Raw genomic sequence first — 19,729 nt, 5'->3', positions numbered from 1 at the left:
GATATTAATAGCCGAACCGCAAGCGATATGCCACAGCTTACGACCGAGGCGCCGGCACCAGCACCTTTGTAGCATCCACACCAGCGGCCAGAACTCAAAGTGCAAGTGATGCGCTTACCGGGAGCGCAACGAGGGAGCTAGGGGTTGTTCGGCAGCGTGACATGAAAAATTACCGGCGATAACGAAATTCTGTTACACAGTGTAAAGTGAAACTACTGTACAATTTATTCAAACCTAAAAACCTTATTAAATTGTTCACAAGCAAAAGTTTTCTTGTATAACCGACGGGGGAATACAGCTTCACCTCACACACTCACACGCATACACGCATACATATAGAACATGGTTGCTGGCCAAAGTCACACCTTCCAACCGAAAAGGCGCTTCATTATGCCGCATCGTTGGACGACGGCTCGTTTTTAACGCTTCCGTTCACACAACGACGTCGAGGTGGCCAGCTGCGGGGCGGCGTGCGGTGTGCGTTGGTGCGAGCAAAACTTTTCACTTTTGGAATTTAATGAAATATTAAAATCTTTTAGGGTGTTTTATAGTTTGGAAAACTTTGTTTATGTCTTAAGTGCGACCGAGACTCATCCTTGATACCATAGCCAGCATTTGAGTGTAATCCACGCAGCGTGCTCTCCATGTGCTGGAGTGGTGTTGGGTACCATGATGGCTTCGAATAATGTTAAGCAATACAAATCTTCTTCTGCTATTAGCTTAACTTTCTCGTAGTTGATGATGGTCAAGTATGGAGAAAAGTTTGCTTAGAAACGCTCTCTTAACTTAATCTGAGAGAATGGTGCGCCCCACAGAATCCACAACTTGAAAAGTACTTATATAAGTTTGACTATATTCTGGCTTGTGGAAACTATATAGTCGAAAATCTGTATTGTTCTCTTCTAACTGAAGACCAATTTTTCGCCCCTTCTCATATTCATAACCCTGTCGAACTCTTGGACTTCATTTTATGAATTACAGGGGCTGTCCGTTTCGAACTCTACAGGATCTAACATAAAGACCTAGGTACGCGACATAAATTATCTTTAACCAAGAAGCATAAATCTTCTGGAAACCTTCTTTATTACCTTAGACACCGCTTACCTGGTTTGTCTTCTCATTTTAGGTCGCCTTCATACGAATGTTTCTTGGCTACCTAGAGGACACTTGGTCAGAGACTGGAGCTCGTGAGCTGCTTGAACCATATGTAAAACAATAGTTTCCGGGTACTTCCAAGTGAATGGCTCTCAGAGAACTTCCCTTACTTGCGTGAAATTCTACACATGACTCCATCCTCCAACCTGTATCGAAATTATAATTCCCTTCACAAACGCAAAAGATTCATTTCAAGAACTTGATCGGTCAGTTTGTAGGGCGTTGGCTTGGATAATGCAAACACCGATAATACAAGACTGGCGGACGTATATATAGACAGACAGACGGACATAGCTAAATCGACTTAGTTTTTTCACGCTGCTCTAAATACTTATATTTTACAAGGTCTCCAACCTTTGCTGCTGGGTGTTACTAACTTCGCGGCAAACTTAATATACCCAGTTCAGGCTATAAAAAAAAGAAATTTAAAGACCTTTCTCAAACTTACAAACTTTTCTAAAGTGAAATAGGTCTTGAATTCTTGGCCGGTGAGTTTATGGAGAAATATAGCAAACCTGACCAGCATGACCTGAACAGATCTTCTTCTAAACTCTATACATTTCGACATTTTCTTGGTATAGAAAACTGTTTATAAAATCTTAAAAATGTGCACTGCTTATGTGAGCAAAACTCTTCAAGTCAGAAAATCTCTTTTTTTGTTGCTTTGCTTCACTCAAACTCCCACTTCCTTGGTAATTGCGTCAAGTGATTAAATTTAAGTGAGATGTGAAAATGCATGTGAAAATGCAAGGGTTCGCATTGTTTTCCTTTCCGTCGGTTCGCTCCACAAATGAAACAATAGGAAGTAAACATACAGCAGCGTGGTGCGGGTCGCGGAAAGCGGGGAGCAAACAACACGGGTGAAAACACTTGTTCAGCGCGTTTTTCTAATTTCTTAGTTGCCGGCTCGGACCCTTTGAGTTTCGTAAGCTTTCAATTGCGATTAAAGTTACCTAACGGCTTGTGGCCGTTAGCTCTTCACTTTTTTTTCGCTCATCTTTGTTGATGGTACGCGCAAATACCGTTAAATTAACATAATAAGTTTAAGGGCAGAAATGAAGAAAGTGAAGAAGAAGTGAAAGAAGCCGTCCCTTCCCTGGTGTTAGTGAAAGGATTAGACAACGGTGAGTTGGTGTACACGCTACGAGTATATCGTAGGTTTACAACGGGTTGAGTTGTTGTTGAGGGTTAGCGATGAAGCATTCAAATTTTACTCGCTTCGTCGGTTTAAGCGAAAGAAAGGGAGAACGAAATGTTTGCTCATTTGATAAAGCTTTTGTTGTTGCAAAATTTGTACCATTTACCAACGAAATTTGTTCAACATTTCCTCGTTTGTAGTGCAACAGATCCTGGAGATATACATATGTCACTATTACAAAATATTCGGTTGGCGTTTTGCTTCCACCGTCGGTCCGCAAGGCCACTCTCATTTGGGCGCCATAATTTATATTGCTACTTCCCTTAGCTGCTGAGCCGTCTAACCGTTCGATTCGAGAAACTTAAAGTCATTTAGGAGATAAAATCGGCGAACTAGCTGTGTTACTACCACTTTGTGACTTTGAGAATAATTTAAACTAAACTCCGTCATTAGAATAACTTCCCTCTCATTTTTGGAGAGCTGGAAAATACTCTGAGTAGTGAATCGGTGGAATCGATGTCGATGAATATGACTCATTTCTAAGACTCTCATAGGGATTGCTGCGGTTTCGATTGCTTTGATTACTATCGAAAGTCTTGTCGGGTCTCTTCTAAATTTTTCGCTATTTCGAGGGTTTGTATACCTTCAAATAAACTCCAATAAATTGCAGTGGATAGAACGTACTGTTCCCAGTCCAGACATCTTTTAATATTTCAATTGTGAATAAATGCTCTGAGGTGAAGTTTTCCTATCGTAGAAGAGAGATAACGGAAAACACAGTATTTCGTCACCTAAAATGCAAAACAACTTATCATCAAAAAATCGAAATATAGTTTTTTATTGCTTACGATTCACCACAACATACTACATATACATATGTATGTAGAATAAAATGTTCAGCTTCCGCTGTCAGATATAACCAATATATAACCAATTATAACCTATATATAACCTTTTTATAACCATTTTATAACCAAAACTCAAATTTTGTTTCAATTTGAGTGGTTTCTATTATGTCTTTTTTCCTTCGTCTGTAAACTTATAAAAATTGGTATTAGGTTATTTTGCCTATTAGTTGACGATTTGTTTCACATTCGCTCGCTTCGTCGGTCTTCTTTCCTATATTAGGGTGTCTTCAGTTAGCGAACCTGAAATGCATACTAAATTCGTCAAGTTCGTTAAAATTTTATATTCAATTTAGTCAGAGTAGAATCACTGTGCCACGAAATAAACACAGTGAGCTCATGAGAGCAGCGTTTCATATTGTTTAAGTCCTCATTTCTCTCGCATGAATTCATTTTCATCCATTACGTGACAGTTTTTCCGTTTATTTTAGCGCGAATGCGAACGAATTAAGAGCAGAAGTTGGATCAAAGGTCAATGGCGCAAAGCGAACGAAAAATGTGATATTTTCGCGCTTATTTATTTTAGTTTTCTCTGTACTTTTTATCGCTGTTTTGACGTTGTCACCAGGCGCACATATGGATCGGGTCAGTCTGTCTGGGATCACTCAAAATTTAACCTTTTTCTGCATGATTTTTCGTTTTTTCTCTTCGACCTCAGTTGCCGTTCAATCGCGAGGAAATTAAGCTCATTAGCGGCCGATTGTTGACAACATTGAGGTTGGATGGAAAAGCGATTCAATTCAAAGCATCAGGAAATGTTTTTTTATAGAAGTGTGTAAATGTGAGTTGTGAGGTAAAACGGGAAAAGCAACACAGTTGTCGGGACGTTGGAAAAAAAATTCGTTGTGAGAATAAGGTTGCCATTTCATTAAGGTCTTATTAAATTGAGCTACATTAATTTGGTTCTTGCTTATTTCGACATTCAAATGTCACTGGAGTTAATAAGTTATATATTTTCTTGAAGCAAATTTCAACTTACCGGTGTATAGTATATATATAATTCCATATATGTATATATGTATTTCGCAAATACATATACACGTAGAAAAGACTCTGAAGAGCTCTGTCTAATTTTCGCTCTGTTTTGAATTTAATTAATAGTGCTTCAGTAAACAGTCTGGGTTGAAATATGTTTGCCACAATGTCTATATGTGAGTATGCATGTATGGGTGTGCACAAATATGTATACATATAAGTCCTTTATGTTCATATGTATGTATGTATGTATTTACTCGCATGTATATTATATTTTCCAAAAAATGACGCAACTTTTGCGCACGTAATTAAAATTGAATGCCACCAAAAACAATAAAAGCCAACAAATTCGCCGTTCACTAAATGCTAGCAAACTAAAGTCATTAAATAAATCTTAACAATGTGCGAATGGGGAACAATCACAGCCGCAGACAGAAAGCACAAAATTAATATGGCGCAGGGGTGGAGATGCGGGCAGAAGGCAGGCGCTCAGGCTTGAAAACGAAATGCAATTTTCATAACTTTTCTTCATATTCGGCTTTGTGAGCACATACATACAGACACATGTAAACTCACATGCTAAACTTGGGCACTGGCTTATTGTGTGCCCTTGGTAATAGGGTACACTGTAAATAGAATATTTTAGTATTCTGAACTTTTCATATAGAGAGATGAAAACAAGAAAAAGCACATAAATTATTACCTTTATGCTAAGACTGGCCTAAACTTTTCTTTATGCGATTGTCCTCTGATGGTCTTAACATTTGATCAAATATGACCCGGACTGCAAAAAAAATATATTTTAAATATTTTAGTAAAACCCTTTACTATCTCCTCCAAAAGAAGCTCCTGAGTTAATACGCTTAATCCAATTTTCCATACAATTTCACATCTGATCAAATTTGACCCGGACTGCCAAACAAAATTTTAGTATTTTAGTAGAAATCTGTAACATCGCTTTCAAAAGGAACTCCTGAGTTAATACTCTTAATAAAATTCCCTATACATTTGTTATAAGCCGAGACCTCTAGTGCCTTCAGCGAACTATTCTTAATGACGTCAATGAAGACTTGGTGTTTTCTTCGGAGCGGACTTTTCTGTTTCGAAAACGAAGAAAGCCCCGGAAGGCAAATCTGGCAAATACGGTGGCTGAGCGATGACTCTTGTTTCGTGTTCGGCCAAAAAGTCAGTGATAGACTGTGATGGAGCTTTGTAGTGAAAGATTCTTGTATTTTCTGCAACAAATCGGACTGACTGATTACACTTTCTTATGCTCAATCGGCTAGCAAGTGATGATGAAGAAAAGGTTGCGACCTGTCATTACGCCATCAACCGTCCTGCGGTCCTCTCGAGACCATGTAAGTAAACACCATCTGTGTTTTTCTTCGGGGCTGTGGTACATGATCTTAATGATTCTGTAGGTTCCTAAGACATTCTATCTCGCCCTGATTCGTTTGTCAGCTCCTAGCTCCTTCAGAAACTTCTGTGTATATTGCTTTTAGTGACTTCCGTATTTCCAGTACTGATCCGGCAGAAGACCATCTATCTTTCTTTATGTTGTTTCCTGCGTTGAAAGCCATATCAGAAGCGTTCCTTACTTTAAAGACTTCTGCCTGAAAAATACTGCAGTATTCGGGAAGCTTGAAGGGTTGCCTGAGATCCAACTTCGAACAATATATTCGGCTCTCTCCATTAGCCATTTCATATCGGTCTCTATAGACCTTGTAAGTGGTTGGACGCAGCCGCAACTGCAGCCGAGCGAGGCAGAGAAAACAATGCCTAATTTTTCTCAGTGTGCGCAACTTTCATATTTGCCCAAAAATCAATGAAAATGAATAAAAAATATTTTGAGAGAAAATACAATTTTCCTGTTATTGTTTTTGTTACACTGAATCTATGTATGTGGCATCCGTTGCCGCCAGCGTTTATCATAATTTAAACTTTCTGTTATTCTCCATTATGTATTTGTTTAGTGCTGTACCATTGTTGGCAGCGCCATTGTTCTGCGCGGCTTTTGTGGCACACTCACTGATTGCAACAAAAAACCAATTTTCAAAGGTTAAAAGCAAAAACCAACAAACAAACACTCTACTCAATAACGGGACTAACAAAATATTAAAAAGAAAAAACCGAAAAAGGGAGAAATTTAAACCGAAAGTTACCTTTGCACGACAAGCCTTTGACGCAGTTACTCGCTGCCGAGCCGCAACCGAAAGCCGAATGTGTCGCAAAAGTTTTTAAAGCAACTTTATCATGTTAAACATTAAAAAGCAACGCAAAAGCAGAGGGGGCGGGGGTGTAACAAATTTGAGTCGGGTTGCAAACTCGCTTGACTTGCGAAGAGGCGCTGCCTGCGCTGTCGTCGCTTTGCTGCGTGTGTTTGCGGCGCTCGCTGACGCCGCTCCAATTGAGCCGTTAAGTCAGTTGCGAGTTCTTTTCTTGCGTTATTTATTTGGTGGCACTGTTTTGACACTTGAAGGGTTGCGCTGACTTGTTGTTTGCGCTGTTGTTTGTTCAGTCGCCGTTATTAGGGTTGCCACTTCGCCGGTCCGACGACGACGACGGCCTTGCCTACAATTGGAATCGGCTGCCCGTTTGCCCTTCTTGCAATGACAGCAGCTATAATTATTGTTGTCATTGTTGTTGTAGTGGCAATGTTGCGTCATTTTGCGCCAGCGAAGCGAATATCATTGCGACCAAACAGTCGAAAACTTCCGAAAGAGTTGGCGAAGACTGCGCACGTCAATGCGACGTACTTAAAGACTTTAGTTGGTTTTCTGTTTGTGTTGTTGTTATTGCCTTTTGTTTGCTTACTTCTTTGTTAACAGCGTTGACACTTAAGCCGGCGAACGGCCGGAGGGTTGCGGGGTTCGCTGGTGTGGCGTGGCTTCGCGCATATTTTCCCTTGAAAGTTTAAATGTATTTATAACATTTTAATTGTATTTAATGTTTGTTCACAACTTTGTTCATGAATCCGGGGTTCTTATGGGCTTCAAGGGCTAAAGCCGCGTCACTGGATGATGTGTAAGCGTTGAAGAGTGGCTTTTAAATTAGGTAGCAACTGATTTGTAGGCACCTTCTTTTGTTTTGCTTCGCTGACCTTCGCCTGTCGAGTTTTACATATTTGTTGTTGTCTTTTTTTGTTGTTTTGTAAATATTTTTGGTGACCTCAATACCGTTCGGGTAATTAATGTTGCTTTGTTAGCGCAGGCAGGTAAAAGTTTGCGAAAAGTTGCGAAGACTTGCTGCCGCCGAGCGCTGGGATGAAGCATGGAAATCGTCAACCAGCACTCTAGCGAGTTGCAAATATCTAAAAAAGTGAACGAGTAATTAGAACCATATTTGTGCGGAACAACAATTCATTCACTTGCTGATTTTTCTTTAAAGATTGATGATTTTGGTTGCAGCTAAGGGCAGTCAAATCTCCAAGCAATAATTTTTTAGCAATCAAAAGCGGAAGAATTGACTTTTAAAGTAGATTTTTTCAAGAAAATGTTTTCAATTATCCGCACATTAATATTTCATACAACAAATATTATTTTACAAAATTCCATCTGATTAAAATCATTACTGCTTTTAACTTACAGGTCTCCTGGATAAGAAAACGTGACTTACACATCTTGACGGCAGGCTCAACGACTTACACGTCGGATCAGCGATTTCAGGTGAGCTATTTGCGGTAACGCAAACTTAAATAACAGTATTTTTTTTAAGCTTACAAAGCGCTCCAGATAGAGTTCATTGGCTAGATTGTTATTAAGCCAAGCCAAGAGTTTTCAAAAATGTCATTTTAATTCGAACTAAAATTTTTTCTGCCCTTGGAGATGCGACCTTGCTTTGTAACAAAAATTTATTATTTCCATATTTAGTTAGCTTATAACTTTGAAAATGTCGTCTCATAACTTTTAATCGACATCGGAAATAGTTTTTGAGTTTCAGCGTTCTAAATTGCATTCGCTCAGTTCAGTTAGCTCCAACCGTTTATCTCTAAACATGTTTTTCTCAGAGCTGAATGTGTCCAAATTATTTCAGTGGAAACTCGATGTCAAAAGATTTGACCACTTTCAATTCGATCTGGATATAAGGATATATCAGTTTTTGTTTCCGGTCAAAAATCGAATTTAGTCAACTTTCGGGTAAAACTCAACTTTTTTTGTAAAATTTTGTCATTTTGTCAATTTTTCATTTCACAAGTAAACACACTTTTTATCACATGAATTTTTGACGAGCTTTTGTTAATGTATCATAATTAAGAATATAAATATTTTTATTAGAGACTGCTATTAGGTTGTGTTAAAAAAGAAGGCAGACACTTGCCATTTGCTAAACCAATAATTCGAGCCAACCATTACTCAAATAAAAGGCATTACAATCAAGTTCAAACATACTGCGTAGCATCCAAATCTTTCTACGGCCAACAGAGCCATCGTACACAGAGCCGAATTGCCTATGCTTGAAATGAAAGAGGATTTGTAGATCTGAAGGAGGAGTTCCCAAGCTAGGTCCACAAATACGACAACTGATAGAGGACAAGTGCTTAGTAGAAAAACTCGCCTGGAAATATAAAGCTTTTGGGGTGAAAAATTTTCTTGAAAATATATACGCTGGACTCTCAACTGGATTTTTCGTGGCCAAATTTGGTTGCTGTGGGAGATGAACGAGGCAAGCGGTTGCAACAGAACATTTCTTTAATGGAAAAGCGCAGAATATTTTTTTAGACTTAAAAAGGATCTTCAGAATCCAAATATTCATGAAAACAATAATAATGTTTTCTTTATTAACCAACACAACAACTTTTCTAAATGTATGTAGCTGATGTTTGTACTTTTCAAGAAAATATAGTATACACTTTGATGTTACAAGGAAACCTGATCTGTAATTTTTTTTTTTCACATGTTACTATTTAGTGGTCTTAAAATATTCAAAATTTGATATGAGTTTTCATGTGCCAAAAAAAAAAAAATAAATTCTATTAACTAATATTTTTTACCCCAGGTCATTTTAACATTTGTAGAAAAAAAATCTTGTCTTTAGATTTTATCCACGGAGAAGGCAGGAGCTGCAGCAGTCGAAAAGAAAATTATTTAATTTTTTCTGCAAAAGTCGTATTGTGCATTTAGAAAAGATGTGTAAATTTGAAATTTTAAACAGTAAAGTAGCTCTTCTTAGGTTGTTACGCTAGATGTGCCCCTTAAAGCCAATTATGTTAGATATTATTGATTTAAAGCTTAGCTAAAAAACAAAGTTTAACTTTACCAAACCATTTCTCGTTTTAGGTGATACGACCTGAAAATTCGGGCAACTGGACACTACAAATAAAATATCCGCAGCAGCGCGACTCTGGCATCTACGAATGTCAGATCAACACAGAGCCGAAAATGTCGCTCTCATACACGTTCAATGTGATCGGTGAGTAACTGGAAAGAGTCCTAAATTAAATACTTTACTTAACATAAAAATAAGACCATACAAAGTCGAAAAAAAATATAATTTTTTTTTATTTATGTATTTTGCTTTGTTTTTTGTGTGTATCCCTATTTGATGCGATGTTTCGCACTTTCTCTTCACTGTAACTCCAGCACAAAGCAAACGTAAGCACACGGTGCACTGCAAACAATAATCTGGAGTGCAATCTTATACTACTACATATAAGTAAGAAATAGGAGAATTTATTCTTCAAAATTCATATCGCCCCTCAAAGTAATCTCCCTTGTCCCAATAGAATTGTGTAAACATTTTCTCCAATCGTCCGAAAAGCCGCTGATGTGAATATACGGAATAGTTTTCAATGCGCATTACCATTCACATTTAATATCTTCAATTGACTCAAAACAGTTTCTCTGGAGCGGTCGCTTGAGTATAATTAAGCTGATTAACCAGAAGTCACAATGAGCTAAGTCATGCAAGTACGGTGATTGTGACACGACCTTGGTTGAAATGTTGGAGAAAACTCACGAAGAATCAATATAATATTCCTTGTTGACAGTTTGACCGGCCGGAAAGAATTTTGAGTGGACCACATCCCGATAATCGAAGAAAACTGTCCACAAAACCTTGTTTTTTGACCAACTCTGACGAAGTTTTTTCGGCGTGGGCTCAGCTTTGCCATCGCCAGTAATAATATAATCCTGGTAGTCGGAAAGCGATGTTTCATTTTTGAAAAAAAAAAAAATGATTTTTCAAAATGATTTTTTCTGTTGCTATTCCAACGACTACAGTAAGATCTTCGATGGTTCATTGTCGATTCTCAACCAACAATTCCCTTATTTTATTGACGTATTGATCATCAGTTGATGTTGATGGCCATCCTGGACGTAGTTCGTCGTTATGGCGTCCTCGGCCCTTATTGAATAATCATGTCACTGACAGTCATACCAACCTAGGAAATCAATCCTTCGATGAAGGGGTTTCACGCGATATTTAGATTAAAAAGTCTTACTATTTTTGCCCATAATATACAAGTATATATAAAATTTGCGTGCATATGCAAGCAGAGCACTATATACTGCCACACATTTGGCCTTCAATTTGCGTAAGTAGCAAGTCAGTCTCACAACGTTGCTCAGCAAAGGGCAGCAGATATGAAAGCGAAACGACTTATAACGGGTGATTTTTTTGAGGTTAGGATTTTCATGCATTAGTATTTGACAGATCACGTGGGATTTCAGACATGGTGTCAAAGAGAAAGATGCTCAGTATGCTTTGACATTTCATCATGAATAGACTTACTAACGAGCAACGCTTGCAAATCATTGAATTTTATTACCAAAATCAGTGTTCGGTTCGAAATGTGTTATTATCGACAAATTTTGTTCAGCGATGAGGCTCATTTCTGGTTGAATGGCTACGTAAATAAGCAAAATTGCCGCATTTGGGGTGAAGAGCAACCAGAAGCCGTTCAAGAACTGCCCATGCATCCCGAAAAATGCACTGTTTGGTGTGGTTTGTACGCTGGTGGAATCATTGGACCGTATTTTTTCAAAGATGCTGTTGGACGCAACGTTACGGTGAATGGCGATCGCTATCGTTCGATGCTAACAAACTTTTTGTTGCCAAAAATGGAAGAACTGAACTTGGTTGACATGTGGTTTCAACAAGATGGCGCTACATGCCACACAGCTCGCGATTCTATGGCCATTTTGAGGGAAAACTTCGGACAACAATTCATCTCAAGAAATGGACCCGTAAGTTGGCCACCAAGATCATGCGATTTAACGCCTTTAGACTATTTTTTGTGGGGCTACGTCAAGTCTAAAGTCTACAGAAATAAGCCAGCAACTATTCCAGCTTTGGAAGACAACATTTCCGAAGAAATTCGGGCTATTCCGGCCGAAATGCTCGAAAAAGTTGCCCAAAATTGGACTTTCCGAATGGACCACCTAAGACGCAGCCGCGGTCAACATTTAAATGAAATTATCTTCAAAAAGTAAATGTCATGAACCAATCTAACGTTTCAAATAAAGAACCGATGAGATTTTGCAAATTTTATGCGTTTTTTTTTTAAAAAAAGTTATCAAGCTCTTAAAAAATCACCCTTTACAAAAAGATTGAATATTTGATATTGAAAACTCTACAAATTTAAACCAAAAAGAAAAAGAAAGGATAAAGCTTCGATGCAATTTTGCTAATGCAAAATAATGTCAATCGAAATAAATATTATATATACATTTGCAAGCATGAAGCATTATCTCTTGAATAATGCTTTCCACTGTCTACAAACATATGTACAGAGACGTGCTTGCGAGTTTTACATTACGGATTTACATTGGATTTATTATAACCTAAAGATAAATGAAATGATTAAAAATAAATCTATCGAAGTGTGTGCATCGAGATTTAATTTCATTTTTAAGCGGATTACAATTTTAGATATTTTCTTTTACACCACAAATTGTCACTTAGTCACCTTTGCTAGAAACCTGCTGCTGTTGCATCGTAGTGTTTGAATTTAATTCACCTGCAAGTTCAATTATGTAAATTATAAATGCAATTGCAGCTTATGAATTACAAATTTAGCAATGAAAATCATCTCCTTGTCTTTTGGGCTTATCTCCTTGCAGTAGTTTGTTTAAAGTAAGCATAAATCGCTTGTTCATCATACGCCCCGCTGACCCAATTCCAGCAGCTCAGACTAAACTACAATCTACCAAATCTGCACAATCATTATTGGCTTTGCGGCGGCTATTTTCGTTTATTTTACGTTATTTCAATGCACAACCTTAGAAGTGCTTTCATCGGAGCTCCGGTGTTTGCACAACAGAGCTTTAAAGTAAATATGTATCTATATGAGTATGCACACAATTGTTGGTAATATGATCTCAAGCATATTTACGTTGTAATCCGCATAAGTGAGCGTAAGACGGTAATAAAAGTTAGAGTACTAACACAATTTTTATATATGTATGTGTACATGCAGGTAAATTCTCACAGATAATATTTCATAATATGGCCTCACGCTGCTTTTATTAGCACTCTTCAGTACTCTTCAGGACTACAAGCAGATATTGGAAACTACTGTTACATCAATATTAAATTTGTAGAGGGTTTTTGTGAGCAATCTACAGGGGTTCTACGTATATGTTTTCAACTTTAATTCGAGAAATTTATGCATTCTTTTACCTTTATACCTTAATTCGTATACCTAAATCATTCCATCAAGATTATGTGCGAATACCATGAATCTTGAGATTTGTTGGAATGAAAATTGATAAATACTAAATAGTAGTAAGTAAAACATTCAAAATTGGTAAAAACTGGCAAAAAGTACTCCAACATTTTCTAAGTTCATCATACCTTTATATTATATTATAAAAAGTATGATTTTTTTATAGTAGAAAAATTTTGATTATTTTTTTACAAGTTGACGAAAATATGGACATTTTTTTACTTTTTAAGTACATATATGTAATTTCTTTTATGTATAAACCATTAAAATGATTTCTTCGTACCAAAATGGACCGAACGTTATGGCACATTCCTTTATATTTATTATTGATTTCTTCGCTTGCCAAAAAGCAAATATTTGCTAAGGAAACATATTTGTTTAGATTCTCAACTTTAACATTGTTAAACATAAACAAGTAAATATTTCTTATGCAAAATTCATAGATAAATATGTGTCTAAGAAGTGTAAAACTTGTGCCTTTTGTTGCGGTGCTATGTTGTTACGCAAAATGCTATAAAAGTACTGTTAGCAAAAGTTTTAGCAAAATTTATATTTTCTGCATTCATCTGCAACTGGATTTATGCCTTTAATGCAGATTGCAGTTTAAAAATTCACTCGCAAATTTACAACGCAATCATTAAGCGAGGCAGCAATGCAAGACTGGCCTAGAGAACTGATATTTGCTTTTCATTTTAAATCTACGAACTCGACACTTATCTGCCACAGCATGAAGAAAAAGGCTTACTTTTGTTTATTTGTGTATAAATCTTTGCCTTTAAGTACACAGATAATTCATGCTTGTCTGAATTGAGCAGATGGAGTGGCTGCAGTTCATTTACATTGATTATGTAATAGTGTGAAGTGGCTATTTGTTTATGTACTCATATATCAATGTACTTAAGCCTCCGCTATATTATTTCATTATTTCCAATTTCAGTGAAGTACTCTTTTGATGTAATATTTTTCAATTATTAAAAATATTATTATATGCAGCTAATTCAACAAATTTTTTTCTGAAAAAATTTTTAAATTTATGGATCCAAAAATTTGTTCATATTTTATGTCGGCCTCTAACTGTATTCTTAAACTTAGTATTAGTAAAAATATTTATTTGGAAAGGAACTACAGCTGATTTCCTGGATCTCCTCTCAAAAAAGACGTTTTGTGGTGATCACTATATCGCTGAACTGAATCCTTCAAATAGGTTTCGTCAAAGTAATGTACGATATGAAATTTTCAGTGTGTATTCTGAAATATATGTACATTAAAAATATAAAATAAAAAAAAAAATTGAAAATTCTCGTTCTCGTTCAAACCATTTTGTGATTTCGATGAAGCTACTACTGTCTGATATGCTTTTTGTAGACATCCATTCAAGGTTTGGTGCTTGATGGATTCCAAATGTTCTGTGTCGGATCTGCAATAGGGCTGGGCATTCACAGAGAAAGTGGATTTGTTTTCCTTATTTTCTACTAGTTGGCAGCCTCGGCTGATGTTGCTGTAGGCCATACCCTTTACGTATCCTTTCATAGTTATTCAATAGAGCTTTGCTTTTTCTATGCCCAGCACTTCCGCTTGGAAGTTGCTAACCAAGTTCGGTAGAGGGATAGATCCAGCATTGGGAGAATGTAGTCTGATTTAATGACGATTGCAGTGAGTTGGTTTAGGATTTCACAATGTCTATAATTGTTCTGATTCCAACCACTCAATTCGTTTATTATTATTGCAGAACATACTGATGTCTTGTGAATAAAGATGTCTATGGGCAGTTGATGCAGAACCACATTGAGCGCGTCGGTCGGACATGACTTCATTGCACCAGTCTTGTCTTGACAGCCTTGTATATCCACACGATTATACTAGGTTTAAGGCCCCGATTCCTGCTGACGATTCTCTTGCAAATGTAGTAGGCCATATCGATTTTTTTTATTATTTTCTTTCTATATTTATTTTCCAGGTTGACTAAGTATGTTATACTCCAATTATTATTAAAATCATATTTATAAGCAAATTTGCTTAAATAAAAGAAAACATATATCTAGCGAGTTTGCACTTTTGTTCAATTCCCCCTGTGTTTGACGCCTCCTTGCTTTTGCCTAAGGTTTTGCTATCTCGAAAACCACTTATAGGCTTTTAAGCGGCAATCGTTCGAGTTTTTAAGATGAAGTGCTGCCATAAACTATCCCAATGCATTCCGATTCAAGCAAAATGGATAACACAGCTTTTTACTCTATCATATATGTATGTACATATGTATATATAGGTGTATGTAAATATATTTCGAATGAGTGTCTGCAATGTAAATTCACAGCTCATAAACGAGCTGAAGAGCACTTCAATGCATCTTTTGATTTGTTTATTGAGTTGCTTGATAAATGAGATAAAATCACACACACAGACACACACGTTCGCACATACGTCTTCACATTTGCATTTGCTTTGTGTAAGTAAATCAATGCATATAACTGTACTTTAAGTGTGTTAAGTTGTCTGAGTGTAAACTTATGCGCATAAAAGCTCCACTTGACTTAAAGATAAATTGCCGTTAAATAAAAACAGAAAACAGAGCTTCGCCTGAGTTGTGAATGCAATTGGATGCCTTTGTTTAATTTATTGAAGCGAGCGTGCTACAAGAAACACATTTATCCGAGCGCTTGTATCGCTTACGGCGGCGCCTGCATCAACTTAACAAGCAGCTGCTGGCGTCTGAGCATCCGTTATGCATACGTTGAATACGTTGTGTTTCATTTATTTATGTGTTGAGTGAGGTTTTAAGCCAAAATATGTTGCATTGTTGCACGCTTGTATCGATTTAATTTTCATGTGAGAGACACGGCGTATGAGTAACGCTAAAGCAATGCATTGTGTGGGTGTTGTGGCAATTATTGTTGTCATTGTTTGTGGAAAACAAGTATTATTTTGATTTCGTATGTTATTTTAATTTTCTCTGACAAACAAGTTTTAAGAATTTATTTATTTATAATTTGGTGTCGCTGGCTTTTCCTGGACTTTTTTGCACTGAACTATTGTCGAGTAAAAAAAATTTGAATTCAGAAAACAAATTTAATTCTTAAAAAATTGAATTTGAAGCAATATTAAAAAGGTTTTCTATTACAAAGGCAAATTTTGTCATATATGTATAAGCTTCAGCTTTCAACGAACCTGTGACGTAAATGCCACTTAAGCATTCGCTGGCTAATCTTAAAATAGATATTAAATTTGTATTAAAGCGGTGAAACCGGAACCTATAGCTCATTTCCGGTGTTGTTCCTACAACCAAACATGTTTTTGCTGTTCTTGCTTTCAGCGAAAATACTTTACCTTGTGAACTCTTCCAAGTAAAAGTGTTTTTGTGGATCACTCGTTGCTCAGCTGCGCTCTTGACAAGCGTAGTATCTAATTTCAATTTTCGGCCGCTTTGTGCCTCCTCACCACTTCAGCAATCTTTCAATTTCTTCAATTTCACACAAAATTTGATTAGCGCAGCAGGCGTGGGCGGCACTTGGTGTCATAGTGAGTAGTGTACAAGCCCAGCTGTGATATGGTACATGTATATATATATATAATATAGATGATTCTATAAGCTAATATGAGTGCGTGTATGTATGCATGTGTATGTGTGGCATGAAATTTGATACGTAAACTCAATTTAGTTGGAGAATTGCAGCCGATTTGCATAAATTACTCATTGACGACGCATTTACCTGTGCATAACGGCACATGTGAGGGCGAAAATATATACCTGTGTGTGCGTGTAAGTTGTAAGTGAGCCGCACCTCAAAGTGTGAGTTTATTTTTCTTCATTATTTTTCATGCTCAACGTGCAACACGCAACGAAAAATTGCCTGTATGTCGGCAACGGAGCGCTCAGCTGGCTTTTGTTGCTCTGAGCAACTGTGGAGGTGTGCTCAACTAACGGGAAATTTCAGGTCACGTTGCTGTTATGAATTTTAATATGCAAAATTGACAAAATATGTTAGCCAAGCACACTCATAACAAATAGAAAACAACCAAAGGGCAAACACCTTCATTCAATGTGCCAGAGTATGTATGTGTATGTGTGCTAGCAGGTATGTCGTGCTGCTTGTGTTAAGTGAGCAGACATGCTATTGTTACCTGGGTAATGGGGACTGTCAATCTGTCTGCATGGCACGCATTCTCACCTAAATTGTGAGGAAATATTCAAATTGAATAAATAAATGGGAATTTTATGCAGCGAGCATGGAAGCAATCTATTTGGCTTGCTCTGGGGGTGCAAAATTGTTTCTCATTCTAAGCTTCTTCTCGTACTTTAAGCACAAATGCAAGCCAGCTCAAGCATTTATTGAGTTGTAGTATTAATTCCGCATACATATGCCAAAATATATGATTTAGGCTAGCGCTCGTTTCGCTAATCTATTTTTAATCGCCAAAATCCATTTGCTGACCAACTAATTCGTGCCAATTGCAACTCGAAAAAGTTCACTACAACTTTGTTCTCAATTTTGCAAAGCCCAAATTGCTCCAATTTCCACGAAAATAACGGCATAAAACTAGCAACCGCTCAATGCGCCTAAAAGCATGCAATTCATTTTCATGTTCCCAAATATGCAAGCATGTAGCGCTTTTATTTTCATAAAGTAATGTTTTGTCTTCGTTTTTTGCTTTGCTTTACTCGCATCCATTTCATTCTCCGCGTGTGTGAGTGTGCGTGTGTGTGTACGTGTGTTTGCTTACGCGCTACTAAACTTGGCATATTTCAAATTTATCACACTTGGCCTACAGCCAGGCGTAGTACAAATAAAAAACAACAACAATAATAGCAACAACATATGCAGCAACCGCCATATGTGCATAAGCAAGTGAAATATATGTATACATATACATACGTATGTTGCATCAACAAAAAGTCGCTAACTGAAAAACAGAAAAATACTATTTGCATATATACACACACACACAGATATACTTTTTGTTTTTTTTATTTTTTTATTTTTTTTTTTATTTTTTTTTTATAGTAGGAGGAAGCATCGAAAGCCGGAGTGCGGGACTTTAATCCGCTAAACCTAACCTACTCCCAACTCAAGACTCTCCCACGGAACCACCAGATAAGGTATTACTTCATGGGAGTGTCAAGACATTTTACGTCTCCTCTATAACACGGACGGACTGACGCCTACTCTGCTGTAACTGTCTTAATATAGTCATGATGGAAGTTGCCGCTTCGCGGACAGCTATCCACTTGTCAGAGGACTGACACATAAATGCAGTCAAATTTTCCACCGTTAGGCTACCACCTATTGCAGTTTCTAACTTTTCCCTTATGTTTCGAAACCGAGGACAATGGAAAAACACGTGTTCAGAGTCTTCTATGGACTCCGCACACGTCGAACAATACGGACTGACGTCGTTTTGAAATTTGTATAGGTAGCCTCTGAAGCACCCATGCCCGCTTAATATTTGGGTCAGGTGGAAATCCAGGTCCCCATGTCGTCTACTTATCCACGTATGGATGTCAGGTATAAGTCTGTGGGTCCACCGTCCTTTAGTTGAGGTTTGCCACCGTTGCTGCCATATAGTTATGCTCTTCTTTCTCTCTTCTCTCTTTTGAATTTCTGTAATTGGCACTGATAGCTCATATAATCTCGTGAGCTCGTCACCCTGGATGTCTATGGGCAGCATACTAGCTAGTACTTCAGATGCTTCGATGGAGATAGTTCGGAAAGCACTTGTTACTCTTATTGCTGTGAGTCTATGCACCGCATTTATTGGTTTGGCATATGCTTTTATGTTTAGTGCCTGTATCCATACTGGAGCTGCATATAGTATAACTGAACTCATAGCTTTTGCGATTAGAAGTCGGCGGCTGGAGCGCACACAGCCTCTATTTGCCATCATTCTTGATAAGGCGTTATAAATCTTATTTGCTTTATTTGCTATGTTTGCCAAGTGCTGCTTGAATTTCAGTTTGGAGTCCAATATTACCCCTAAATATTTCAACTGTGGTTGTGAAGTAATTACGCACTCTCCTATAGTGAGAGTTATTTTTTCCGCAATTTTTCTGGTGCTTATGAGCAATACCTCTGTTTTGTGCTCAGCAAGTTCCAAACTCTTGGAAGAAAACCATTGGCGTAGACTATTTATGCATTCATTACATTTATGTTGTAGGTCATCAAGTTGTTTACCTACTGCTACCACTATAAGGTCGTCCGCGTATGCGATTAGCTTAACGTTTTTAGGCTGTGGAATTCTTAGCACCCCATCATAAACTAGATTCCATAAGAGAGGGCCTAAAACAGATCCTTGTGGTACTCCACTTGTAATAGGGTAGCTCTTGATACCTTCGGTGGTGTCGTATATCAGCTTTCTATTTTTAAAATAACTCATAACGATATTTATGAGGTACTGAGGGGCGCGTATTCCGTATAGGGCTTCGAATATATTTTCCCATTTAGCAGAGTTGAATGCATTCTTCACATCCAGGGTGATCAGCGCACAATATTTTTTTGTACCACCTTTCCATCTTTTTCCACTTACTGCTCCTTTCGCAGTGTCGACAACTTCTTTCAGTGCATCGATAGTCGACCTCTGTTTTCTGAAGCCGTATTGTCTTTCTGATAGTCCGCCGGCTTCCTGAATTGCAAACTCCAAGCGGTTTCTTATTATGCTTTCGTACACTTTGCCCATTGTGTCGAGCATACACAGAGGTCGATACGAAGAAGGTTCATCTGGTGGTTTTTTTGGTTTTGGGATTAAAACCAGACGCTGGACTTTCCAGGGATCGGGAAACATCCCTTCTTTTATGCATGCGTTGTACATTTTGGCAAAAAGAGTGGGCTTCGAAATTATGGCTACCTTTAGAGCTCTGTTTGGTATTCCGTCGATACCAGGTGCTTTGTTGTTTTTGATTTT

The 19,729-nt window shown here is 37.5% G+C and overlaps 1 protein-coding gene across 1 annotated transcript in view; it reads left to right on the top strand.

The window, feature by feature from the left end:
- The window catches only part of LOC105225445 (zwei Ig domain protein zig-8), a 169,695-nt gene that overhangs the window by 114,647 nt on the left and 35,319 nt on the right, over positions 1-19,729 (top strand). The window contains exons 3-4 of the mRNA XM_049452603.1: positions 7,761-7,838; positions 9,450-9,582. Coding sequence (XP_049308560.1) covers positions 7,761-7,838; positions 9,450-9,582 — 211 coding nt within the window. The remainder of the gene's footprint in view (positions 1-7,760; positions 7,839-9,449; positions 9,583-19,729) is intronic.

Source organism: Bactrocera dorsalis, chromosome 3, assembly GCF_023373825.1.
Source record: "Bactrocera dorsalis isolate Fly_Bdor chromosome 3, ASM2337382v1, whole genome shotgun sequence".
NCBI classification, from domain to species: domain Eukaryota; kingdom Metazoa; phylum Arthropoda; class Insecta; order Diptera; family Tephritidae; genus Bactrocera; species Bactrocera dorsalis.
Note: the sequence above shows the minus strand (reverse complement) of the source record. Positions and strands in the feature narration are given on the sequence as shown.